General features: G+C 39.9%; 1 protein-coding gene across 2 annotated transcripts in view; it reads left to right on the forward strand.

Annotated features, from left to right (window-relative positions):
- Positions 1 to 26,634, forward strand: part of EXD1 (exonuclease 3'-5' domain containing 1) — a 40,689-nt gene extending 14,055 nt beyond the window's left edge. For both annotated transcript variants that reach the window (XM_082619007.1, XM_082619006.1), the window contains exons 7-12: positions 2,110 to 2,196; positions 16,231 to 16,335; positions 16,418 to 16,498; positions 18,808 to 18,951; positions 19,653 to 19,844; positions 25,579 to 26,634. In XM_082619007.1, the coding sequence (XP_082475133.1) occupies positions 2,110 to 2,196; positions 16,231 to 16,335; positions 16,418 to 16,498; positions 18,808 to 18,951; positions 19,653 to 19,844; positions 25,579 to 26,238 (1,269 nt within the window). In that variant the 3' untranslated portion in view covers positions 26,239 to 26,634. The remainder of the gene's footprint in view (positions 1 to 2,109; positions 2,197 to 16,230; positions 16,336 to 16,417; positions 16,499 to 18,807; positions 18,952 to 19,652; positions 19,845 to 25,578) is intronic.
- Positions 26,635 to 27,583: the final 949 nt, after the last annotated feature.

Below are 27,583 nucleotides of genomic sequence, written 5' to 3' on the forward strand. Positions count from 1 at the left end.
TACGCAGGCCTCTCACTGTTGTGGCCTCACCCATTGCGGAGCACAGGCTCCGGATGCGCAGGCTCAGCGGCCATGGCTCACGGGCCTAGCCGCTCCACAGCATGTGGGATCCTCCCGGACCGGGGCACAAACCCATGTCCCCTGCATCGGCAGGCGGACTCTCAACCACTGCGCCACCAGGGAAGCCCCAGATCCTTTGCTTTTTAAACAGCTTTATTGAGATATAATTCACATGCCATAAAATTTACCAATTTAAAATGTACACTTCACTGGATTTTAGCATATTCACAGAATTGTACATTCATCACCACAGTGAATTTTAGAACATTTTTAATACCCCAAAAGGAAACCCCATATTCCTTAGCCAACACCTCTAATCCCTTCTGAGTACCCCCAGCCCCTGGCAACCGCTAATCTATTTTCTGCCTCTATGAATGTGCCTGTTTAGGACATTTCATATAAATGGGCTCATACGATGTGTGGTCATTTGTGATTGGCTTGGCTTCTTTTGCGTAGCATAATATTTTCAAGGTTTATCTATGTTATAGCATTTATCAGTATTTCACTTATTTTTGTTGCCAAAAAATATTCCTTTGTATGGATATACCACATTTCATTTATCCTTTCACCATTTGATGGATATTTGGGTTGTTTCTACTTTTTGGCTATTATGAATATTGCTGCTGTGAACATACATATACAAGTTTTTGTGTGGACACGTTTCCATTTCTCTTGGATAGATACTTACAAGTGGAATTGCTGGCTCATGTAATAACTCTGTGTTTAAGTTTTTGAGGATTGGCCATACTGTTTTGCAAAGCTGCTGCACCACTTTACTTTCCCACCAGCAGGGCGTGAGGGTTCCAATTTCTCCACATTCTTACTGACACTATTATCTGTCATTTTAATTATAGCCATCCTAGTGCTGTGAAGTAGTATCTCATTGTGGTTTTGATTTGCATTTCCCTGAAGGCTAATAGTGTTAAGCATATTTTCATGTGTTCATTGGCTATTTCTTTTTTTAATTTTTGTTGGGGTATAGTTGATTTACAATGTTGTGTTAGTTTCAGGTGTACAGCAAAGTTATACCTATACATATATCCACTCTTTTTTAGATTCTTTTCCCATATAGGCTTATTGGCTATTTGTATATCTTCTTTAGAGAAATATCTATTCATTTGCCATTTTAATTGAGTTACAAGAATTCTTTATATATCAACAGATGCTTTAAAGGGTCCATGACAACAACAACAAATAATAGGATAAGAACTTTTGCTCTGGAAATTTAAAGACTTAGTTGGAAATTCTTATCAATAGGGAAATACAGCTTTTGTTCCCAGTTTTGTAGCCTTCTTTTTGATTGAGAATGGAACTGAAGTTCAGTCCCCTTTTTTTATCATTGATGAAAGATACTCAGAATATAGAACACTTTATGCTATGTAAAGGAAGATATTGTGCTAGTGTAAGTTACTTTGCCTTTCTATTCTTGAGTAATTTATCTACCTGTAAAATGGGGAGAATCTTGTGCCATGCAGATATTTTCATGGATTATGCAGTAAAGATTTTAGAATTGTATAATGTTTTGAAATATAATAAGAATATAGATAATAAGAGGACCAGCATGTGTTTCCAGGATACCCCTATTTCAGTTTTAAATAATTTAATGAATCCAAGACTTTAAAGGACCTGTTGAGTCTGTTTTTCTCATTCTGAACAGTAGATACTGTGAGACTCAGCCACTGTGTGAGTTCCCTTTAGGTACAGTAAATTGCTGTTCTTCGCATGAGGAATCTTGCCATAAAGACTAGAAACCTTTCACTGTAACATCAGTGGTAACAAAAGGTATCTGAGTTTTCAACTCTTATTAGCATTTGCAATATGAATGATTTATTTTCCAGTTGTGGAATAACTTTGTGAACACTGAAAAGAGGATCATAAGCATTCAATGTGATGTGTGTGTGTGTGAAGCAGACGTGTTTCGGATTTTGTAAGTTTAAAAAAATGTGATCCACTTTGTTTATTTCTAGCCATTTTACTTGTGCCATTCATGATGTCATAATTGCAACATTTATTTCCTGGAGATTTTTATTTTCTTCCTTTTCTTACCAGATGCTCCACATCAAGAAGCAAAGTGTCCTGAGTGTGGCAGCAGAAGGAGCTAATGTGTGTCGTCATGGGAGACTATGTTGGCTTCAGGTAAAAGATTTCTTAAAACTTTTTATTTTGAAATAATTGTAGATTCACTGGTAAATTTATTTTAATTGTCTTTTTTATGTCACCCCAGTGTCACTGTCCTATAGCTTGTTCGGAATGCCTTTCAATTTTCTTGTACTCAGTTTATTATTTTCAAAGGAAAGAGCTTTAGGGACTTCCCTGGGCGTCCAGTGGTTAAGTCTCCTTGCTTCTGGGACTTCCCTGGTGGCTCAGTGGTTAAGAATCTGCCTGCCAATGCAGGGGACACGGATTTGATCCCTGGTCGGGGAAGATCCCACATGCTGCAGAGCAACTAAACTCATGTGCCACAACTACTAAGCCCGCGCTCTAGAGTGCGAGCCACAACTAGTGAGCCCGTGTGCCACAGCTACTGAAGCCCACGCTCCTAGAGCCCGTGCTCTGCAGGAAAAGCCACCACAATGAGAAGCCGGCGCTTGTCGCAACTAGAGAAAGCCTGTGCGCAGCAACGAAGACCCAACGCAGCCAAAAATAAATTAAAAAAAAAAAAGACTCCGTGCTCCTACTGCACAGGTTTGATCTCTGTTCCGGGAACTAACATCCTGCATGCTGTGTGGTGCGGCCAAAAAAAAAAAAGGAAAGAGCTTTACAATCATCGTTGCTGTCTCTGCTGTCTCAGAGGCTCTACCTGAGGTTTTCTTTCCCAGCTCTGTTCTCTTGCCTTAGACATATGGAGAATCTCTTTTTAAGATTTATTATTTATTTATTTATTGTATTTGTTTTTCGCTGTGTCGGGTCTTAGTTGTGGCACACGGGACCTTCGCTTAGGCATGCAGGATCTTTCATTGCGGTGCACGGGCTCCAGGCTGTGTGGGCTCTGTAGTTTGCGGCATACGGGCTCTCTAGTTGAGGTGTGCGAGCTCAGTAGCTGGTGCACAGGCTTAGTTGCCCCACAGCATATGGGATCTTAGTTCCCTGACCAGGGATTGAACCTGCGTCCCCTGCATTGTAAGGCAGATTCTTTACCACTGGACCACCAGGGAAGTCCCAAAATATGGAGAATTTCTTATCTTTCCTCTGATTGGTAGATTTCCACAGTAGATTTCTGCCACATCATTCTCATTTTCCTGGATCAAGGAGATATAGGTGAGGATATCCATTATATCCAAAGAACTTTGTAGTGAGCCTTGAATAGCTAGAGGATGCGTAACCACCTTTGGATCAAACTCAGTATCATCAGTATTTAAGGGGGAGTGGGCCAAGAAAGCCAGCTGAATTCCCAATCAATGTCCTCCATCCTTTGAGTGAAGACCTACAGCAGCCTACTGAGAGAATATTTTTATTAGGATTGGCAATCTGCCTTCTTGAACTCTTTCCTCTGGAATGTTTACTTTCTCAAAGGGTAAGGAATGGAGTTATCAAGCCCAGTTTTGCTCAGGGATTAAATTGCCTCCCTCTTGTTTCATGCACTTTCTAGGTAAACCTTAGCTTTTAGATGACTAGGTTAGAGTTAGCAGCACAAATGCAAATTATTTAAAACAAACCTCCACAAACAACAAAAGCAAAAATAAACAATTTGGACAACATCAAATTAAAAAGCTCAAGATTGATTCAAGATGGCAGAGTAGAAGGACATGCTCTCACTCCCCCTTTCGAGAACACCGGAATCACAACTAACTGCTGAACAGTCATCGACAGGAAGACACTGGAAATCACCAAAAAAGATACCCCACAGGCAAAGACAAAGGAGAAGCCGCAGTGAGATGGTAGGAGGGGCGCTATCACAATAAAATCAAATCCCATAACTGCTGGGTGGGTGACTCACAAACTGGAGAACACTTATACCACAGAAGTCCACCCACTGGAGTGAAGGTTCTGAGCCACATGTCAGGCTTCCCAACCTGAGGGTCTGAAAATGGAAGGAGGAATTCCTAGAGAATCAGACTTTGAAGGCTAGCGGGATTTGATTGCAGGACTTCAGCAGGACTGGGGGAAACACAGACTCCACTCTTGGAGGGCACACACAAAGTAGTGTGCACATTGGGACCCAGGGGAAGGAGCAGTGACCCCAGAGGAGACTGAAGCAGAATTACCTGCTAGTGTTAGAAGGTCTCCTGCAGAGGCGGGGGCAGCTGTGGCTCACCAAGGGACAAGGACACTGGCAGCAGAAGTTGTGGGAAGTACTCCTTGGCATGAGCCCTCCCAGAGTCCGCCATCAGCCCCACCAAAGAGCCGGGTAGGCTCCAGTGTTGGGTTGCCTCAGGCCAAATGACCAACAGGGAGGGAACCCAGCCCCACCCATCAGCAGACAAGCAGATTAAAGTTTTACTGAGCTCTGCCCACCAGAGCAACAGCCAGCTCTACCCATCCACCAGAGGGCAGACAGCAGAAGCAAGAAGAACTACAATCCTGCAGCCTGTGGAACAAAAACCACATTCACAGAAAGATAGACAAGATGAAAAGGCAGAGGGCTATGTACCAGATGAAGGAACAAGATAAAACCCCAGAAAAACAACTAAATGAAATGGAAGTAGGCAATCTTCCAGAAAAAGAATTCAGAATAATGATAGTGAAGATGATCCAGGACCTCGGAAAAAGAATGGAGGCAAAGACTGAGAAGATGCAAGAAATGTTTAACCAAGATCTAGGAGAATTAAAGAACAAACAGAGATGAGCAATACAATAACTGAAATGAAAACTACACTAGAAGGAGTCAATAGCAGAATAACTGAGGCAGAAGAATGGATAAGTGACCTGGAAGACAGAATGGTGGAATTCACTGCTGTGGAACAGAAAAAAGAATGGAAAGAAATGAACACAGCCTAAGAGACCTCTGGGACAACGTTAAAAGCAACAACATTCGCATTATAGGGGTCCCAGAAGGAGAAGAGAGAGAGAAAGGACCCGAGAAAATATTTGAAGAGATTATAGTTGAAAACTTCCCTAACATGGGAAAGGAAATAGCCACCCAAGTCCAGGAAGCGCAGTGAGTCCCATACAGGATAAACCCAAGGAGAAACATGCTGAGACACATAGAAATCAAATTGGCAAAAATTAAAGACAAAGAAAAATTATTGAAAGCAGCAAGGGAAAAATGACAAATAACATACAAGGGAACTCCCATAAGGTTAATAGCCAATTTCTCAGCAGAAACTCTAAAGCCAGAAGGGAGTGGCATGATATACTTAGAGTGATGAAAGGGAAGAAGCTACAACTAAGATTACTCTACCCAGCAAGAATCTCATTCAGATTCGATGGAGAAATCAAAAGCTTTACAGACAAACAAAAGCTAAGAGAATTCAGCACCACCAAACCAGCTCTACAACAAATGCTAAAGAAACTTCTCTAAGTGGGAAACACAAGAGAAGAAAAGGACCTACAAAAACAAACCCAAAACAATTAAGAAAATGGTAATAGGAACATACATATCAATAATGACCTTAAACATGAACGGATTAAACGCTCCAACCAAAAGACACAGGCTTGCTGAATGGATACAAAAACAAGACCCATATATATGCTATCTACAAGAGACCCACTTCAGACCTAGGGACACATACAGACTGAAAGTGAGGGGATGGAAAAAGATACTCCATGCAAATGGAAATCAAAAGAAAAATGGAGTAGCAATACTCATATCAGATAAAATAGACTTTAAAATAAAGAATGTTACAAGAGACAAGGAAGGACACTATGTAATGATCAAGGGATCAATCCAAGAAGAAGATATAACAATAATAAATATATATGCACCCAACAGAGGAGCACCTCAATACATAAGGCAACTGCTAACAGCTATAAAAGAGGAAATCGACAGTAACAGAATAATAGTGGGGGACTTTAACACCTCACTTACACCAATCAACAGATCATCCAAACAGAAAATTAATAAGGAAATAGAAGCTTTAAATGACACAATAGACCAGATAGATTTAATTGATATTTATAGGACATTCCATCCAAAAACAGCAGGTTACACTTTCTTCTCAAGTGCGCACGGAACATTCTCCAGGATAGATCACATCTTGGATCACAAATCAAGCCTCAGTAAATTTAAGAAAATTGAAATCATATCAAGCAACTTTTCTGACCACAATGCTATGAGATTAGAAATCAATTACAGGGAAAAAAATGTAAAAAATACAAACACATGGAGGCTAAACAATACGTTACTAAATAACCAAGAGATCACTGAAGAAATCAAAGAGGAAATCAAAAAATACCTAGAGACAAATGACAGTGAAAACACAACGATCCAAAACCTATGGGATGCAGCAAAAGCAGTTCTAAGAGGGAAATTTATAGCTATACAAGCCTACCTCAAGAAACAAGAAAAATCTGAAATAAACAATCTAACCTTACACCTAAAGGAACTAGAGAAAGAAGAACAAACAAAACCCAAAGTTACCAGAAGGAAAGAAATCATAAAGATCAGAGCAGAAATAAATGAAATAGAAACAAAGAAAACAACAGCAAAGATCAATAAAACTAAAAGCTGGTTCTTTGAGAAGATAAATAAAATTGATAAACCATTAGCCAGACTCATCAAGAAAAAGAGGGAGAGGACTCAAATCAATAAAATTAGAAATGAAAAAGGAGATGTTACAACAGACACAGCAGAAATGCAAAGCATCCTAAGAGACTACTACAAGCAACTCTATGCCCATAAAATGGACAACCTGGAAGAAATGGACAAATTCTTAGAAAGGTATAACCTTCCAAGACTGAACCAGGAAGAAACAGAAAATATGAACAGACCATTCACAAGCAATGAAATTGAAACTGTGATTAAAAATCTTCCAACAAACAAAAGTCCAGGACCAGATGGCTTCACAGGTGAATTCTATCAAACATTTAGAGAAAACCTAACACCCACCCTTCTCAAACTCTTCCAAAAAATTACAGAGGAAGGAACACTCCCAAACTCATTCTATGAGGCCACCATCACCCTGATACCAAAACCAGACAAAGATACTACAAAAAAAGAAAATTACAGACCAATATCACTGATGAATATAGATGCAAAAATCCTCAACAAAATACTAGCAAACGGAATCCGACACATTAAAAGGATCATACACCATGATCAAGTGGGATTTATCCCAGGGATGCAAGGATTCTTCAGTATACGCAAATCAATCGATGTGATACACCATTTTAACAAATTGAAGAATAAAAACCATATGATCATCTCAATAGATGCAGAAAAAGCTTTTGACAAAATTCAACACCGAGTTATGATAAAAACTCTCCAGAAAATGGGCATAGAGGGAACCTACCTCAACATAATAAAGGCCATATATGACAAACCCACAGCAAACATCATTCTCAATGGTGAAAAACTGAAAGCATTTCCTCTAAGATCAGGAACAAGACAAGGATGTCCACTCTCACCAACATTATTCAACATAGTTTTGGAAGTCCTAGCCATGGTAATCAGAGAAGAAAAAGAAATAAAAGGGATACAAATTGGAGAAGAAGAAGTAAAACTGTCACTGTTTGCAGATGACATGATACTATATATAGAGAATCCTAAAGATGCCACCAGAAAACTACTAGAGCTAATCAATGAATTTGGTAAAGTTGCAGGATACAAAATTAATGCACAGAAATCTCTTGCATTCCTATACACTAATGATGAAAAATCTGAAGGAGAAATTAAGGAAACACTCCCATTTACCATTGCAACAAAAAGAATAAAATACCTAGGAATAAATCTACCTAGGGAGACAAAAGACTTGTATGCAGAAAACTATAAGACACTGATGAAAGAAATTAAAGATGATACCAACAGATGGAGAGATATACCATGTTCTTGGATTGGAAGAATCAATATTGTGAAAATGACTATACTACCCAAAGCAATCTACAGATTCAGTGCAATCCCTATCAAATTACCAATGGCATTTTTTATGGAGCTAGAACAAAAAATCTTAAAATTTGTATGGAGACACGAAAGACCCCGAATAGCCAAAGCAGTCTTGAGGGAAAAAAACGGAGCTGGAAGAATCAGACTCCCTGACTTCAGACTAGACTACAAAGCTACAGTAATCAAGACAATATGGTACTGGCACAAAAACAGAAATACAGATCAATGGAACAGGATAGAAAGCCCAGAGATAAACCCATGCACCTATGGTCAACTAATCTATGACAAAGGAGGCAAGGATATACAGTGGAGAAAAGACAGTCTCTTCAATAAGTGATGCTGGGAAAACTGGACAGCTACATGTAAAAGAATGAAATTAGAACACTCCCTAACACCATACACAAAAATAAACTCAAAATGGATTAGAGACCTAAATGTAAGACTGGGCACTCTAAAACTCTTAGAGGAAAACATAGGAAGAACACTGTTTGACATAAATCACAGCAAGATATTTTTTGATCCACCTCCTAGAGTAATGGAAATAAAAATAGAAATAGGGCTTCCCTGGTGGTGCAGTGGCTGAGAGTCTGCCTGCCGATGCAGGGGACACGGGTTCATGCCCCAGTCCAGGAAGATCCGTGGAGCAGCTGGGCCCGTGAGCCATGGCTGCTGAGCCTGTGCATCCAGAGCCTGTGCTCCACAACAGGAGAGGCCACAGCAGTGAGAGGCCAGTGTACCGCAAAAAACAAAAACAAAAACAAAAACAAATGGGACCTAATGAAACTTAAAAGCTTTTGCACAGCAAAGGAAACCATAAACAAGATGAAAAGACAACCCTCAGAATGGGAGAAAATATTTGCAAATGAATCATCAGACAAAGGATTAATCTCCAAAATATATAAACAGCTCATGCAGCTCAATAGTAAAAAAACAAACAACCCAGTCCAAAAATGGGCAGAAGACCTAAATAGACATTTCTCCAAAGAAGACATACAGATGGCCAAGAAGCACATGAAAAGCTGCTCAACATCACTATTAGAGAAATGCAAATCAAAACTACAATGAGGTATCACCTCACACCAGTTAGAATGGGCATCATCAGAAAATCTATAAACAACAAATGCTGGAGAGGGTGTGGAGAAAAGGGAACCCTCTTGCACTGTTGGTGGGAATGTAAATTGATAGAGCCACTATGGAGAACAGTATGGAGGTTCCTTAAAGAACTAAAAATAGAATTACCATATGACCCAGCAATCCCACTACTGGACATATACCCAGAGAAAACCATAATTCAAAAAGACACATGCACTCCAGTGTTCACTGAAGCACTATTTACAATAGCCAGGTCATGGAAGCAACCTAAATGCCCATCGACAGACGAATGGATAAAGAAGATGTGGCTCATATATACAATGGAATATTACTCAGCCATAAAAAGGAACGAAACTGGGTCATTTGTAGAGACATGGATGCATCTAGAGACTGTCATACAGAGTGAAGTAAGTCAGAAAGAGAAAAACAAATATCGTATATTAACGCATATATGTGGAACCTAGAAAATGGTACAGATGAACCGCTTTGCAGAGCAGAAATTGAGACACAGAAGTAGAGAAAAAAACATATGGACACCAAGGGGGGAAAGTGGCAGGGGGTGTGGGTGGTGGTGGGATGAATTGGGAGATTGGGACTGACATGTATACACTGATGTGTATAAAATGGATGACTAATAAGAAAAAAAAATAAAAAATAAACATTAAAACAAAAATTTAAAAGCTCTGCACATTAAAAGAAAGGATCAACAAAATGAAAAGGTAATCTGCGGAATGGGAGAAAATATTTGCAAACCATATAGCTAATAAGGGGTTAATATCCAAAATATATAAGGAACTCATAACAACTCAATAGCAAAAAACAAATAATCTAATTTAAAAATGGGCAGGGGGTTTCCCTGGTGGCACAGTGGTTAAGAATCTGCCTGTCAATGCAGGGGACACGGGTTCGAGCCTTGGCCCGGGAAGATCCTACATGCCATGGAGCACCTTAGCCTGTGCACCACAACTACTGAGCCTGCACTCTAGAACTCATGTGCCACAACTGCTGAGCCCGTGTGCTATAACTACTGAAGCCCACGCACCTAGAGCCCATGCTCCACAACAAGAGAAGCCACTGCAATCAGAAGCCTGCACACCACAACGAAGAGTAGCCCCCGCTCGCCGCAACCAGTGAAAGCCCACACACAACAACAAAGACCCAATGTAGCCAAAAATAAATAAATAAATTAATTAATCAAATTTAAAAAAAAGAGCAGGGACTTCCTTCGTGGTCCAGTGGTTGAGAATTTGTGCTTCCACTGCAGGGAGCACGGGTTCAGCCCCTTGTCGGGGAATTAAGATCCCGCATGCTGTGTGGTGTGGCCAGTAAATCAATCAATCAATCAATAAATCAATAAATAAAAATTAAAACAGGCAAAGGATTGGGATAGACAGTTTTCCAAAGAAGATATACAAAATGCCAACAGGTACATGAAAAGGTGCTCAACATCACTAATCATCAGGGAAATACAAATCAAAACTACAATGAGAGGGACTTACCTGGTGGTCCAGTGGTTAAGAATTCGCTTTCCAATGCAAGAGACGCGGGTTCAATCCCTGTTCGCGGAACTAAGATCCCACATGCCACGGGGCAACTAAGCCCGTGTGCCGCAACTACTGAGACCGCAAGCTCTGGAGCCCGCACACCACAACTAGAGAGAAGCCTGCGTGCTACAACGAAAGATCCTGCATGCTGCAACGAAGATCCCGTGTGCTGCAACAAAGATCCTGTGTGCTGCAACTAAGACCCACAGCAGCCAAAAATAAATAAATAAAATGAATAAAATATTTTAAAATATAGCTATCGTTATTTAAAAAAAAACTACAATGAGATATCACCACACACAGGACAGCTGTTATCAAAACGACAAGAGATAAGTGCTGATGAATACATGGGGAAAAGGAAACCTTTGTGCACTGTTGGTGGGAGTGTAAATTGGTGGAGCCACTATGGAAACAGTATGGAGGCTCCTCAAAAAAATTAAAAATAAAACTACCATATGGTTCAGCAATCCCACTTCTGGGTATATATCCAAAGGAAATGAAAACAGGATCTCAAAGAGATAACTGTATTCCCATGTTCATATCACAGCATTATTTACAATAACCAATACATGGAAACAACCAAGTGTCCATAGATGGATGAATAGATAAAGAAAATGTGATATATATGTACAGTGGAATATTATTCTGCCATAAAAAAGAAGGAAATCCTGCCATTTGTGATGACATGGATGAACCTGGAGGGATTCAGCTAAGTAAAATAAGTTAGACAAAGACAAACACCGTATGCTCTCACTTGTACGCAGAATCTAAAAAAACCAAACTCATAGAAACAGAGAGTAGAGTAGTGGTTGCCAGGAGTGGGGGAATGGGGGAAATGGATGAAGGTAGTCGAAAGGTACAGCTTCCAGTTATAAGATAAATAGGTTATGGGAATGTAATGCACAGCACGGTAATTATAGATAACAATACTGTATTGTATACTTAAAAGCTGCTAAGAGAGTAGATCTTAAAAGTTCTCACCACACATAGATAACCATGTGAGGTAATAGATATGTTAACTACCCTCATCATAGTAATCCTTTTGCAGTATATACTTACATCAAATTATCATGTTATATACCTTAAACTTACACAATGTTATATGCTAATTTTATCTCAATAAAGCTGGGGAGGGAGGAAGAAACCAAACCAAAACCTCTCTCTACCAAAACAAAAGGGTGGACTTCCTGGTAATGCAGGCCTAGGCACCTCTAGGTTATTTCCTAATTTGTCCCCTTTTGTTGTCTAGATACCAGAGGGGACATCCAGTTAGTTACAAATATCGTCTTTGTGACTGGAAGCAAATCAATGGGCACGTTTTCTCCCACCAGGTCCTTGGACTTGTATGCTTAATTTTTTTTTTTTTTTTTTTTTTTTTTTTCCGGTACGCGGGCCTCTCACTGTTGTGGTCTCTCCCGTCGCGGAGCACAGGCTCCGGACGCGCAGGCTCAGCAGCCATGGCTCACGGGCCCAGAGGCTCCGCGGCATGTGGGATCTTCCCAGACCGGGGCACGAACCCGTGTCCCCTGCATCGGCAGGCGGACTCTCAGCCACTGCGCCACCAGGGAAGCCCCAGCCTATTATATTTTTAATAGCTCCCAGTAGTTGAGGATGTGCCAAGACCTGTCAGTGTCCTAAAGGGGAGGATCTCAGCACATAGACTCAGGGTGACTGGAAGTGAGACCCTCAGGCATCAGTTTTTTAAGTATGCAAATATGTACATTCCTGTGGGACCACAAGCATAAACCTTGCTGGCCACCAGAGCCAGGCAATCTGGAGGTGTCCCCTGAGCAGCAGTTGCAGAAATCAGGGCTCCAGATGAGTGTCAAAGCTCTTTTCTGGGTGATATAGGTGAGCTGGAGCAAGGGAGAGCGTCAAGATGGAGTCCACAGCTTATGTTCCTTGAGAGCAACTCCATAGGCCACTAATGTGTACCAATCCTGAAGCCTACCTCTCAGGCTGAAGCTCCAGGATGAGCGAAGAGCCCTCCTTCACAGAAAGACTGGAGAGTGTGCCCCAGTCCACTGTCTGTGCAGTGCCCAAGGGGTGGTAGCCTGCCAAGAACTGTCCCTCCAATTGCTACAGTCGCACAAGACCCAGGAATACAAGCCACCCTGGCCACCAGAGCCATGCCATCAAGGGGTGTCCTCTGGTAGCATCCTCAAGAACCAGGGAACCAGACACAAAAAAAGTACAGAGGCAACTACTTTTAACATGTTGAAATGTGTCTATTTTCCTTTTTTGATAATATGCTTATTGCTCTCTCTTTATTCATCAGTTTTACAAATTATTAACTTTTATTATGCTAAACAAAGGTTTTGCTCACTTATAGCACCCACACCTCCCTAGAGCCTCCCAGTTTAGTTATATCCCAGTTTTAAAAGATTTTATTTTTATACAATTTTTAAAGGTTACTTTCCACTTACGTTATCACAAAATTGTTGGCTGTATTCCCCATGTTGTACAATACATCCTTGAGCCTATATTACACTCAATAGCATGTACCTCCCACTGCCTCACCCCTATATTCCCCCCACCACTGGTAACCACTAGTTTCTTCTCTATATCTGTGAGTCGGCTTCTTTTTTGTTATATTCACTCATTTGTTGTATTTTTTAGATTCCACATATAAGTGATATCCTACAGTATTTTTCTTTCTCTGTCTGACTTATTTCACTTAGCATAATGTCCTCCAAGTCCATCCATGTTGCTACAAATGGCAAAATTTCATTCTTTTTTATGGATGAGTAATATTCCATTGTATATATACACCACATCTTCTTTATCCCTTCATCTGCTGATGAACACTTAGGTTGTTTCCATGTCTTGGCTATTGTAAGTAATGCCGCTGTGAACATTGGGGTGTGTGTATGTTTTCAAATTAGTGTGTTTGGTTTTTTTTGTGGGGGGAGTTATATCCCAATGTTTGGTTAAGACAGGATTCAGGCTATATGTGATTATGGCTATGTAACCATTGCTCCTTGTTGGGCCAGTAAGATTGTTTCTTTTCTTGCCCAACTTTTTGTTTTTCATAGAATTGATAATTGCCTCATCTTACTAGCTTTGTTTTCCTTTCATTTGTAACGAAGCCTTCCCATATTTTCCCCTCAGTGTAGTTTTTCACATGCTTACATCTATCCTGATAATCTGTGCTGCATCTTTATCTTGAAGCCATCTTCCCTGGAGCCCTCTATCCTCCTGTTCCAATACAGGCTGGTGGTACCAAGCTGGAAGCTACAAGGGAAAAGGTCTGGAGGCTCACACTTGTGTGCAGACTCATTTTTCAGTCCATTACCAAACCTCTGCCCTCTTCTATATCTTATATTCCCAACCCTAGAGCCTCCCTTGTTGGATTTATCCAGAGAATGTATCTTCTGTCCTCTGTGGGAGTGGGAAGGGATAACTTGGAGGCTTACTTCTTCACATACAGACCTCCAGCCTATCCCTCTATTTCCAGCTCCTCACTGTCCTCAGTATCTGTCACCTTTAATTCCTAAACCTTTATTTTCATTTTGTGTTTCTTTCTTTGTTCTGTTTTTTCTAATCTGCTTTCTTTCTGTCAGTATTTCCCACTGCTTTTCTTTTTTCTTTTTTTTTGGCTGAATTGGGTCTTCATTGCTATGCACGGGCTTCCTCTAGTTGAGGCGAGCTGGGGCTACTCTTCATTGCGGTGCGCGAGCTTCTCATTTGCGGTGGCTTCTCTTGTTGCAGAGCACAGGCTCTAGGTACGTGGGCTTCAGTAGTTGTGGTGCATGGGCTCAGTAGTTGTGGCTCACGGGCTCTAGAGTGCAAGGCTCAGTAGTTCTGGCACACGGGCTTCGTTGCTCTGTGGCATGTGGGATCTTCCCGGACCAGGGCTTGAACCCGTGTCCCCCACACTGGCAGGTGGATTCTTAACCACTGCGCCACCAGGGAAGTCCCTCCCACTGCTTTTCTTTAACTTTAAATTATTTAAATGTTTAACCTTCATCTGTGGTCAGATATTTTCAGGTATAATATTATGTCTTAAGGTAGCAAATATTTTTTAAGAGTCTTAAGGGTATTTTTGGTCCTTTGGCCTACTTCTCAGGGCTGTTTCTGGGAGTCTATCCTAAATAATTCAAAACATGAAGAAAATTTTTTATGAGAACCTATTCATTTTGGCATCATTTATAGTGGTGAAAAATCAGAAGCCACTTAGTTAACAGTAGCAGACATTACAGTACATTTGATAGATCTTATGTGGCTGTCAAAATCGATGACAAATGCATCATAGAAAAATGTTTGAAAGTTTATGAAAAGAAGTGGGATATAGATTTGAATGCATATTATTAGAGTGTTATACATTTTTTATATGAAAAAATGGAAGGGGGTGTTGTGTGGCATGATGCACTGATTCACTGAAGAGATGGATAACAGCTGTCTATGTGCCTGACTCTGTTCTAGTGGTTGCTTCAGTTACGAGTGGTGAATCTGACATAATCTCTTCTTTCACAGAGTTTACAGTCTAGCAGAGAATTATTTTCCAAACTTCTATAATGTGTCTATTCAATTTTTACAATTAAACAGGTAGAGGAAAAGCAGGGATTGACTATTTCAGGTGTCAAATTTTGGCAAACAACGTGAAAGATCTGAGAATGGGTGCCTGGTAGGCCTGGTAATTGTAGCTGTATCAATAGTTAGCTCCTGAAATGACAAAGATGGCATCTGACTGTCCTGTGGCTGGCTGTCTAGACCTATTTGGATCTGTTCTTGCCTTCATTCTTTGATTCAGTAGATTATCCAGCTGTACAGCCTCCGTGATTTTTATGATCAGAAACAACCTAGAATACTTATAATTGTATAAAATTGATCAAAATGACAGTATTTCACATCCTACCATTTGTGCCAGTGTATTTGTTGCCTGTTTTAAACTGCTAGAGAAGAGGGATCTTCTCTTATGGGTAATTTTATGTAACACCCAACACAATCATGCATATTATGGAACTCAGGGAAATAGCCTTTGGTGTTATCGAGAGTGAAACATTGTTCATTTCCCTTAAACCTATAATCCCTGGATTTTAGAATGCCACAGGTGAGACATAAAACATTAAAGAAAAAAAAAGCTAAAGGCTAAACTACTAGCTTGTCCTTTTCTTTCCTTTTAAAAATCACAGTGATAGTGTTTTTGTGTTTTGCTTTTTTTTACTTAAGGTAAATTTAAACCTGTTTTCCCTAAGAATCAATGAGTGCCTATTGTTTACTTTAAAGATGAGGCTGTTAAATATTTTTCACATGCCTTTCTTTGTTGTTGTTTTTGTTTTTGTTTTGCGGTACATGGGCCTCTCACTGTTGTGGCCTCTCCCATTGCGGAGCACAGGCTCCAGACGCGCAGGCTCAGCAGCCATGGCTCACGGGCCCAGCCGCTCTGTGGCACGTGGGGTCTTCCCAGACTGGGGCACGAACCCGTGTCCCCTGCATCGGCAGGCAGACTCTCAACCACTGCACCACCAGGGAAGCCCTCACATGCCTTTCTTGATCCTCAGATCCCCTTCCCTAGTTCGTTCTTATGTGTGTCTGGATGGTCTGTTGTAGGTGGCCACAAATAGCCGAGTTTACTTATTTGACATTTTCCTTCTGGGAAGTCGTGCTTTCATCAATGGACTTCAGATGGTATTAGAAGACAAGAGAATTTTGAAGGTGAGTGTGTACGTTGGTTCATCTGCTAGTAAGAATAACAGCCAGGTTCTAATAACTCTCTCTCTGTCTTCTGATTCCTTAGGTTATCCATGATTGTCGTTGGCTTTCTGATTGCCTCTCTCATCAGTATGGAATTTTGCTGAATAATGTCTTTGACACCCAGGTACATGCAGGGAAACACTGGAATCAATGCAGTGTATATAGCTCCTGTAGAAAATAGGCCTTGTCTGATGAATGATTGAAAGCCTTGTGTGTGCCTCATTCCTGCCCACTTCTCATGTAAGATGTTTGTACAATATGTGAGAACATTTGGTGCACTGAGGAAGTACTGGAGAGAAGTTACTTATAATTATTTAGGGTTTTTTCCCTTCATTTTGCTCCAGAAATTTTCAAATAAGAAGCAAGCTCCATAGATTCAGAAACTCAAACAATTTTGGGGTCATTTGGAAATCTGACATGGATTCTTACTGTGAGGTGGACAGTCAGTCATGTCTATGCCTTTACCACATATGTATCAGTTAAGGCTAATGGCTAATTGGCATCTAGCTCAGGGATGCAGGTTGTCCTAGATGTTCCCCCAAAGCCTATACTGGCCCCAGATAGCCTGAAGATAAGTGGTTTTTCTCTGATCTAAAGGACCTAGAGGACTTCCCTGGTGGCACAGTGGTTAAGAATCCACCTGCCAATGCAGGGGACATGGGTTCGAGCCCTGGTCCGGGAAGATCCCACATGCTGCAGGGCAACTAAGCCCATGCGCCACAACTACTGAACCTGCGCTCTAGAGGAGAGGCCGCAAGCCACAACTACTGAGCCCGCATGCCACATTACTGAAGCCTGTGCGCCTAGAGCCCATGCTCCGCAACGAGAAGCCACTGCAGTGAGAAGCACGTGCACCGCAACGAGGAGTAGCCCCCACTCGCCGCAACTAGAGAAAGCCCGCACACAGCAACAAAGACCCAACGCAGCCAAAAATAAATAAATAAATAAATTTATAAAAATAATAAATAAATAAATAAATAAATAAAGGACCTAGAGAAATGAGAAAATTCCCAGATTATACTAGATCTGGGTTTCTGGTTTGGCTGTAAGAGCCATAAACCCACTAGTTTTCATTATGTATTCTTTAAGTTGTTCTAGTCTTCTAGGTCAATGCCATGAAAGGGAGATCTTGAATATATAAACCTAGAGCCTTTGGAGAGGCATTAAAATAATGAGTTAGCCAATTATTTTTTAACAGAAATTACTAAAAGTTCAACTTTATGTTATTGTGGTTTAAGTTTGCTCTTTATGTATCTGATTATAATGAACTTTGTGCCACTTCTCTTGTCTACATGTTCCTTTGGGTCTTCTTTCAAGAGCGTTCACTATATAGAGATTGCTTCTATGCTTACTCCAAAATGTAAGACAATTGCTCATTGTTCCCTTGAGGCCATCAGGCTTCTTGATTAGACCTCGTATGTATTGTCTAATAAAGACATTGGCATATCTTTCCATATTTTTCTTTTCAAATTTTCATAGTACAAGAAGCAGGAATTCAGAATTATTTCAATTTGTCTTCCTTTAACACAGTGTATTAGTTTCCTATTGCTGTTGTAAGTAATCACCACAAATTTTGTGGCTTAAAACATAAATTTACTCTCTTACAGTTCTGGAGGTCAGACGTCTGAAATCATTTGCACTGGGTGAAAGTCAAGGTGTCAGCAGGGCTGGTTTCTTCTGGAGGCTCTGAGAGGACAGTCTGTTTCCTTGCTTTTCAGCTTTCACCTGTGTTCTTTGGCTTGTGGCTCCTTCCATCTTCACAGTGCACCAATCTCTGCTTTCATCATCACATCACCTTCTCTTCTGACTGTAGTAAAATCTCCCTCTGCCTCGTCTTATAAGAATACTTGTGATTACACTTAGGGCCCATCGGGATAATTCAAGTTAATCTCCCTATCTCAATATCCTTAACTAATCACAGCAGCAAAGTCCATTTCGCCATTTAAGATAACATTCACAGGTCCAGGAATTAGGATGTGGATATATTTGGGGGCTGTTCAGCCTACCACACACAGACAAATAATGATTCCAATTCTTAATTTTATTAGCTTTCCTTACCAGAACTTTACCAGAGTTGCTAATAAGTAGAAGTAATTCTTTAATTTTATCTTCCTTTCCCCATTCCTTGAAGGCACCAAAGAGTAATAAATAATCATAAGGCAGGCAAATAAAAGAAGTGGAAAAGAAAATAGACAGGGACACATTAAAGTTGGGTGATCCTTTTTCTTTTTCTTTTCTTTTTTTTTCTAATTTTTCAGAATAAGATAACCTAACAACTTTAAATTTTCTAATGGCATTGTCTATCATGTGGGTCCTTGGGAAAAATGGTATTTAAAGATGTTTCTCTAAATGTATTTCTGCTATTTCTGTCATGATATAGCTCTCTGTATATATCCTACAGACTGGTCTGTTTGTCTTTTTTTAATGCCACAGGTAGCAGATGTCCTTCAATTTTCCATGGAAACAGGCGGCTTTCTTCCAAACTGCATTAGTACTTTACAGGAGAGTTTAATCAGACACCTTAAAATAGCCCCTAAATATCTCTCCTTTCTGGAAGAGAGACAAAAACGGATTCAGGTGAGTATTAACGTATGTCCCATATAACATTAATATTTTCAAGTGTCTTGTGAGTGGGATTATCAGCATATTATATAGAGAAATGACAGCTGCTGTGTAAGCTTATGAACATTGCCAAAATCTTAGTTGTTCCAAATGGGAACAGTTTGTGGTCTCAAGTGGGAAAAAGCCAGCATCCAGATTTTTTGGTTATCAATTAAAAAGTACTCTGAAATAAATTTTCAATTGGACAAGTGGGGATTTTATTGGGAATTTGGATTAAGGCAGTGGAACAAAAATCATGCTGATTATTTCTCCCAAAGTAAGATAGATTTTCTTCAGCTTCTGATAGCCTTGCAGGCAAACTTAGGTCATGACCGTATTGGCTGCAGTTTTGGCCATATAATCTAATCAGTCCTGCTGCCTCCAGTTTTGAATGAGAAGCCCTGATCTCTCTCTCTCTCTCTCTCTCTCTCTTCTTCCTTCCCTCCCTCCCCATGTCTTTCCCCCATCACATACACACATTCACTGTATACACACAATAAGTGTGTGTATGTGTATCTGTGTATATTCTCAGAAGGCTAGCCATAGTGTGAAAGTAGAAGGTAATAATTGAAGAAAATGACAGTAATGGTGATTTAAGTTAAGCAGCACTTAGATAAACCATTATTTTCTTTAAAGATTTGCTTACTATTCAGAGAAAATTGTTTTGGTGTCTCTAGGAAAACCCAGAACTATGGTTCACACGACCTCTTTCACCCTCTTTGCTAAAAATTTTGGCCCTGGAAGCTACCTACCTGCTCCCGCTTCGCTTGGTACTCCTAGATGAAATGATGTCTGATCTAACTACCCTGGTGGACGGGTACCTAAACACCTACCGAGAAGGGTCTGCAGACTGGCTGGGAGGCATGGAGGTAGGTGCCACTCTCTGTGGCTGTGTTTTCAGGACCTCTGTGTCCTCATGGGGGCCACAGTGATACCCACTCTTCACAGCTGCACCAAATTTCTTTCAGCAGGCTTGATGATAAATATTCTTGAAGCGGCTATAGCTTGGGCTTAATTCAGCTCCTTAAGCACTTTTTTACAATATATATATATTTTTATGATCACTGACATTTATTTCATATGATGCAACTGGTGATGTGTATTTCAATAAAACTAAAAGTTGGTGTGCTAGAAGTCCTAACTCCTTTCTTAAATATTGTACCAATTTTCTCACAATATTAAGTTATGTTTCCAGTCAATATATCTTTCAAAGAGAGGGTAAATTTCATTAGCTATTTTTATGAAGCCAGCACAATATAAGAAAACTTACATTGTTGGCAAACTATTGCATTAGGCCAAATCTGGCCCATGACCTATTTTTGTAAAGTTCACAAGCTAAGAATGATTTTTATAGTCTTAAATGATTGTTAAAAAAAAAAAAAGTATGCAAAAACCATGTTTGTGGCTTACAAAGCCTAAAATGTTTACTATTTGACTCCTTAAATAAAAAGTTCACAGGCTACTGCTAAAAACAATTCTCATTTAGGAATACTGATGCAAAATCCTAAATAAAATAATAGCATTTTTGGTACAAACTCCACTTAGATGTATTATACTTTTCTATTAATGTGTCTCTGGATTCTAGTTACAAGCATGGTTTAATATTATATTAATATCTATTAATATTTAACATTATATTAAATTCTGTATTTTATTGGGGCCAAGAAAGTCTTATGATTATCTCATAAATGCTGAAAAAGTTATTTTGTAACTTTTTTATATTTTGCTCTCACTGTTTAACAAGAAAAGAGCAATGTAAAAATCCTTTCGTAGTTTGCTTGATTGGAGAATTTTAATGTTTTTCATTTATCATTGTAAAGCCAAGGACAGTTTTTTAACTTTTTAATATTTTGTTCTCACTGTTTATTGCTGAAAAAATTTGATAGTATTCTATATACATTATTGATTAAAGTTGGAATAGGTACTTTAACATGATAAAACATATATCTCAGGCAAGAAGACTACCTAATATTTGATTGGGAACATCAATATCAAGAAATATACAGAAATGGTGACTATCACCACTACTTTAATACAGAAATGGTGACTATCACCACTACTTTAGTAGTTTCTGAAGCTATTAGCCAGTGAGGTTAGAAAAAAAAGATGAACTATAAAAATTGAACAGGAGGAATAGGAATGATGACTTGCCTATGATATACCTGAATACTGAAGAGAATCAATTGAAAAAGACTGCCACAAACAAAAAGGCAGTTTAGTAAAATGGGTACAAATATAACATAAAACTTAATAGCTTTCCTATATCCCTGTGTACAACTACAGAATATAATGGGGGGAAAATTCATTTATAATTGTAACAAAAAATAGATTATCTAGAAATAAATCTAACAAGAAATGTGAAATACAGAGATGAAAAAAATGTTAAAGTATTACTGAATGGCGTAAAAGAGGACTTAAATGAATGGGGACACTAAGTATTTTTGGCAATCAGTTATTCCTAAATTAACTTTTTAAAAAAATTATTTATTATTTATTTTTTTGGTTGCATTGGGTCTTTGTTGCTGTGCGCGGGCTTTCTCTAATTGCATCGAGCGGGGCTACGCTTCGTTGCGGTGCGCGGGCTTCTCATTGCGGTGGCTTCTCTTCTTGTGCACAGGCTCTAGGTGTGGGGGCTTCAGTAGTTGTGGCATGTGGGCTCAGTAGTTGTGGCTCGTGGGCTCTAGAGCGCAGGCTCAGTAGTTGTGGCGCACGGGCTTAATTGCTCCACGGCATGTGGGATCTTCCTGGACCAGGGCTCAAACCCATGTCCCCTGCATTGGCAGGCAGGTTCTTAACCACTGTGCCACCAGGGAAGCCCCCTAAATTAACTTTTAAATTTAACTTTCTTTTAAGAAAAATGCTAGGGGCTTCCCTGGTGGCGCAGTGGTCGAGAGTCCGCCTGCCGATGCAGGGGACACGGGTTCGTGCCCCGGTCCGGGAGGATCCCACATGCCGCGGAGCGGCTGGGCCCATGAGCCACGGCCGCTGAGCCTGTGCGTCCGGAGCCTGCGCTCCGCAAGGGGAGAGGCCACAACAGTGAGAGGCCCGCGTAACGCAAAAAAAAAAAAAAAAGAAAGAAAAATGCTAAAGCCATAATTACTTTGGCAAACTGTGATTATAGTGTTTATAGAGATAACTAAGCATAAATAAGAATAGTCCTGTCAGATATTAAAACATATTATATGTCTACACTAAATATGAGCGGTACATGTATAGGCAGATCGATGGAATAGAGAACCCAGAAATAGATCTCATATATATCAGTAATGGTTGAGATAAAGGTAAAATTTCCAGTCAGTGAGAAAAAGATATGTATTTAGTAAATGGCCTCAGGCAATTGACTAACCACTGTGGGGGAGAAGAATCAGAGTTGGATTGTTACCTCTTTCTGCTACACCAAAATAAATCCCATGGATCAAGTATTTATGTAAGAACTAGAATTATAAAAGTATTGGAGGGGCTTCCCTGGTGGCGCAGTGGTTGAGAGTCCACCTGCCGATGCAGGGGACACGGTTCGTGCCCCGGTCCGGGAAGATGCCACATGCCGCGGAGCAGCTAGGCCCGTGAACCATGGCCGCTGAGCCTGCGCGTCCGGAGCCTGTGCTCCACAACGAGAGAGGCCACAACAGTGAGAGGCCCGCCTAAAAAAAAAAAAAAAAAGTATTGGAAAAAAAGTATTGGGACTTCCCTGGTGGTCCAGTGGCTAAGACTCCGCACTCCCAAAGCAGGGGGCCCGGGTTCCATCCCCGGTCAGGGAACTAGATCCCACATGTGGCAATGAAGATCCTGTATACTGCAACTAAGACCCAGCGCAGCTAAATAAATAAGTAAATAAATATATATTATATTTAAAAAAAATTTTTTTTGCGATACGCGGGCCTCTCACTGTTGTGGCTTCTCCCGTTGCGGAGCACAGGCTCTGGACACGCAGGCTCAGCGGCCATGGCTCACGGGTCCAGCCGCTCCGCGGCATGTGGGATTCTCCTGGACCGGGGCACGAACCCGCATCCCCTGCATCGGCAGACAGACTCTCAACCACTGCGCCACCAGGGAAGCCCAATAAATAAATATTTTTTCAAAGTATTAAAAGAAAATTATGTCACAGTAGGGAATATGTCCCCTCCCCCAACTTTACTGAGGAATAGTTGACAAAATTAATTGTGTATATTTAAAGTGTACATTGTGATGATTTGATATACATTGTGGAATGATTACCAAGATCAAGATAACTAACATCCATCACCTCATAGCTAACTTTTTTTTATGTAGTGAGAATGCTTAAGATCTACTCTCAGAAACTTACAAGTATATAATACTGAACTATTAACTGCAGTAACCATGCTGTGCATTATATCCTCAGAACTTATTCTTCTTATAACTGAAAGTTTGTACCCTCTGACCTACATCTCCCCATTTTCCTCTCCCTCAACCCCTGGGAACCCCCATTCTATTCTCTGTTTTTATGAAATCAGATTTTTGTTTTTGTTTTTTAAGATTTCATATATAAGTGATACTGTGCAGTATTTGTCTTTGTCTGGCTTATTTCACTTAGCATAATACCCTCCAAGTTCAAACATATTGTTGCAGATGGCAGGACTGCCTTCTTTTTTATGGCTGAATAATATTCTATTGTATAGAATATTGTATTGCATAATATATATACATCACATCTTTATCCATTTATCTGTTGATAGACACAGGTTGTTTACATATTGTGACTATTGTGAATTATGATGCAGTGAACAAGGGAATGTACATATCTCTTTGCGATCCTGTTTTCATATGCTTCAGATATGTACCCAGATGTGGGATTGCTCGACCATATAATAGTTCTATTTTTAATTTTTTGAGGAACATCCACGTTGTTTTCCACTGTTTTCCATGAGAATGTAAATTGCATCAAGCATATGAGTTCCCTTTTCTCCACATTCTCACCAACACTTGTTATCTGTCTTTTTATTTTATTTATTTATTTATTTATTTATTTATTTATTATTTTTTTTGCGGTATGCGGGCCTCTCACTGTTGTGGCCTCTCCCGTTGCGGAGCACAGGCTCCGGATGCGCAGGCCCAGCGGCCATGGCTCACGGGCCCAGCCGCTCCGCGGCATATGGGATCCTCCCAGACCGGGGCACGAACCCGTATCCCCTGCATCGGCAGGCGGACTCTCAACCACTGCGCCACCAGGGAGGCCCCTATCTGTCTTTTTGATAATAGCCATCTTAACAGGTGTCAGTAACACCTCATTGTGGTTTTGATTTGCATTTCCCTGAAAACTAGTGACTTCGAGCACCTTTTCATGTACCTGTTGGCCATCTAAATATCTTCTTTGGAAAATTATCTATTCAGGTCCTTTGCTCACTTTTAAATTAGAGTATTTGCTTTTTTTTGCTATTGAGTTGTATGAGGAAATGCTTTTCTGTGCAACACAGAAATACTCTGAACTCATAAAAGATGAATAAATATGACTTTAAAATTTTTGTATGGCGAAAATACTGTGAACAAAGTCAGAGGGCAAGCAACCTAGGAAAAATTATTTGCCTCATGTAACAAAGAGGACATTTTCTTAATATATTCTTTACTGTAGCATTTATGTAATGACAAAATACTGAAGACAACCCAAATATCCATCCACAAGGGTTTGGTTAAACAAACTATGGTATATCCATACAGCCATTAAAATTGCCAGTATGGAAAAATCTCCAAGACATATTTTTTAGTTGGAAAAATCAAGAAGAAGAAGAATATATAATATTATGTAACCATTTGTATAAAATAATTTTAGAAACAGTTATCAAAATAAAAAGTTGGGGGAAAAATAAAAATTGAAAAATGTAATCCAATGAATAGATAAATATTTAGTAAGGGATCATATATGCAAAGACTGTCTCTGGAGGCTACAGAAGAAGCTGCTTTTAGAGGATGCACCTGCTAAGGCAGTTGGGGCGAGGTTGGAATGGACCCTTACTTTCATTGTATAATCTTTATACATACACACATGCACAACATACACACAAAATTGGATTAAAAATAGTTAAATTACTTGAAAAATAGTACTACTATAGCTGAAGACACTAGAGGGTGCTATAAGAACACATTTGAATAGACCCTTGCTTGCCAAATACTAAGTGTAGTAGAAGTGATTTTAAAGTGATTTTAAGAAAAAAAATGTCATGAAGAACCTAGGGGTAAGACAGGAATAAAGACACAGACCCACTAGAGAATGGACTTGAGGATACGGGGAGGGGGAAGGGTAAGCTGTGACAAAGCGAGAGAGTGGCATGGACATATATACACTACCAAACATAAAATAGATAGCTAGTGGGAAGCAGCCGCATAGCACAGGGACATCAGCTCAGTGCTTTGTGACCACCTAGAGGGGTGGGATAGGGAGGGTGGGAGGGAGGGAGACGCAAGAGGGAAGAGATATGGGAACATATGTATATGTATAACTGATTCACTTTGTTATAAAGCAGAAACTAACACACCATTGTAAAGCAATTATACTCAAATAAAGATGAAAAAATAAATAAATAAAGTGATTTTAAGGACCATGTTCAGAAGTTTAGTTATAGTAGACTTGTGTTCATTTTCTTTTCTTAGCGTACCTGTATGGAGCTCCCAGAGGAACTGCTTCAACTGAAGGACTTCCAGAGACAGCGCAGAGAGAGAGCTGCAAAAGAATATAGAGTAAATGCACAGGGACTCCTAATAAGGACAGTACTACATCCAAAGAAATCTATGACAGAGACAGCAGGGAAAGAGGGAAAAGTAAGAGGTTTCTTACTTTGTAAAAATTCTAGGCTAGATAAAGCTCCAAATTTTACATCTCACAAGGATGTAAATTTGCTAAAAGAAGAATCTAAGAGTAAGCAAACCACAGCGGAACCTCAACATCTACCTCCCATAAAGGAAGAAGTCAGTGAAGATTCCAGTAACAAACGAATTTGCCCTGAGTCAGAGGGGTTTAAGGACCAGAGAATAACTCAAAAAGAATACCTCAAGATACCTAAACAAGAGTTTCAGACAAATTTATCTTTAAAAGAGGAGATAGAACAGTTACTGATGGTGGAAAACAAGGAAGATCTAAAATGTACAAAACAAGATGTTTTAGTGTCTCCTTCCCTTCCTCAGGAAACCAGAGTGTCTCCAAGTGACATTTTTCATCCTTTTAGAAAAGCTGTGCTTCCCACACTTCCTCCCTGCCCAGTTTTGGAGAAGACTGATTCCTGGATAAATCCAGATTCTCCCAATTTGCCTTAGAGATCTGCAGTTTGTTCTTGAGGCCAATAAAGGTGGCTTATTTCCTCTGCCATCAAGGCCTTCCTCAGTGCTTAAGTTTCTTGTATTGTAAATTAGTCGCAGGCTTTGGGGGAAATTATATCCTTTTGCTTACTCCTATATTCTTGGAATTTGATTAGGATGGGGATGAATAAGTTAAATAATGGAAGAAGTAAATGTTCTGATTATGTCACTGTGTAGAAATGTTCCCTGTGGCCAGACTGAATTATTTCTCATAGTTTGGGTTTAAAGGATTTGAAGAAGGGAAAAATTTTGGACTTAGTGTCTGGAAGAATCTATACTTAAAATTTTTTGTTGTTTTTTCTGATTTGAAGGGTGTTGGTAAAACTCTTAGCCATAAGTTTAAAAATATTAGTACCTGACAACTTTACCTGTACTTTTTTCCTTTTTAGAGTATTACCTTTGTCAATTATACCTCAATAAAGATGAAAAATATTAACTTTATTTTTGAATTTTAAATGTTTGGTCTGTCTTATGTCATAGACAAACAATAGTTTATGTTATTACAGGAATCAATATCCCAGTTTTAATTCCTTTTCATTCCATTTACTTTTAGAGAGTTTTGTCCATTTCCCTAACAAAGCAGGGCCTTCTTTAGAGTATGTCTATTATGTAAACTTGAAGTTTGATTCCACTCTATTTGCCTAGAGTTGGTATGCCTTCTTAGGGTGAAAGGAAGGTAGCCTGTACTGAGCCCTTTTTATGTTGAATACTTGCAAGTTGCTCATTCTTTTGTGTATAATAACCGGTAAACCTGTCTGGTATTAGGTTATCTCTCACTTTTCTTCATTGGGTCAGGGTAGGGATAAATTGGAATATGTCTGGATTTCTAGGTCTAGAATCCAGTGGGAAATCTGTACTTTTTTTTTTTTTTTTTTTTTGCGGCGCTGCATGGCCTGTGGGATCCTAGTTTCCTGACCAGGGATGGGACCTGGGCCACATCAGTGAAAGCACCGAGCCCTAACCATTGGACTGCCAGGGATTCCCTAGAAATCTGTAATTTGACTGTTACACAGGCCTCTACTACTTAGGGGAGACAGGGACAGTCTATAATTAGGAACATCCTTGTCTGTGCTCATAGATTCTATCATGAGTACCACTTAAAGAACAGCTGTGTCTTCCAAATCCCAGAGCCCAGATCTGGTCTAAGCTTAAGATGAAGGCAAGACTAAGAACAGTCAGCTCAGCCCTGCAGTTGCTGTCCCTCACTTTGTCCATAGTTTAGAAGGTCATTGGAGGCCAAGGTGGTTTCTGGTTCATCCTGGGTGAATGTGTTTTCAGGTTGAGCCCAGAAAGTGGTTAATCT

This window comes from Mesoplodon mirus (assembly GCF_964341445.2).
Source record: "Mesoplodon mirus genome assembly, chromosome: 4".
Lineage (NCBI taxonomy): Eukaryota > Metazoa > Chordata > Mammalia > Artiodactyla > Ziphiidae > Mesoplodon > Mesoplodon mirus.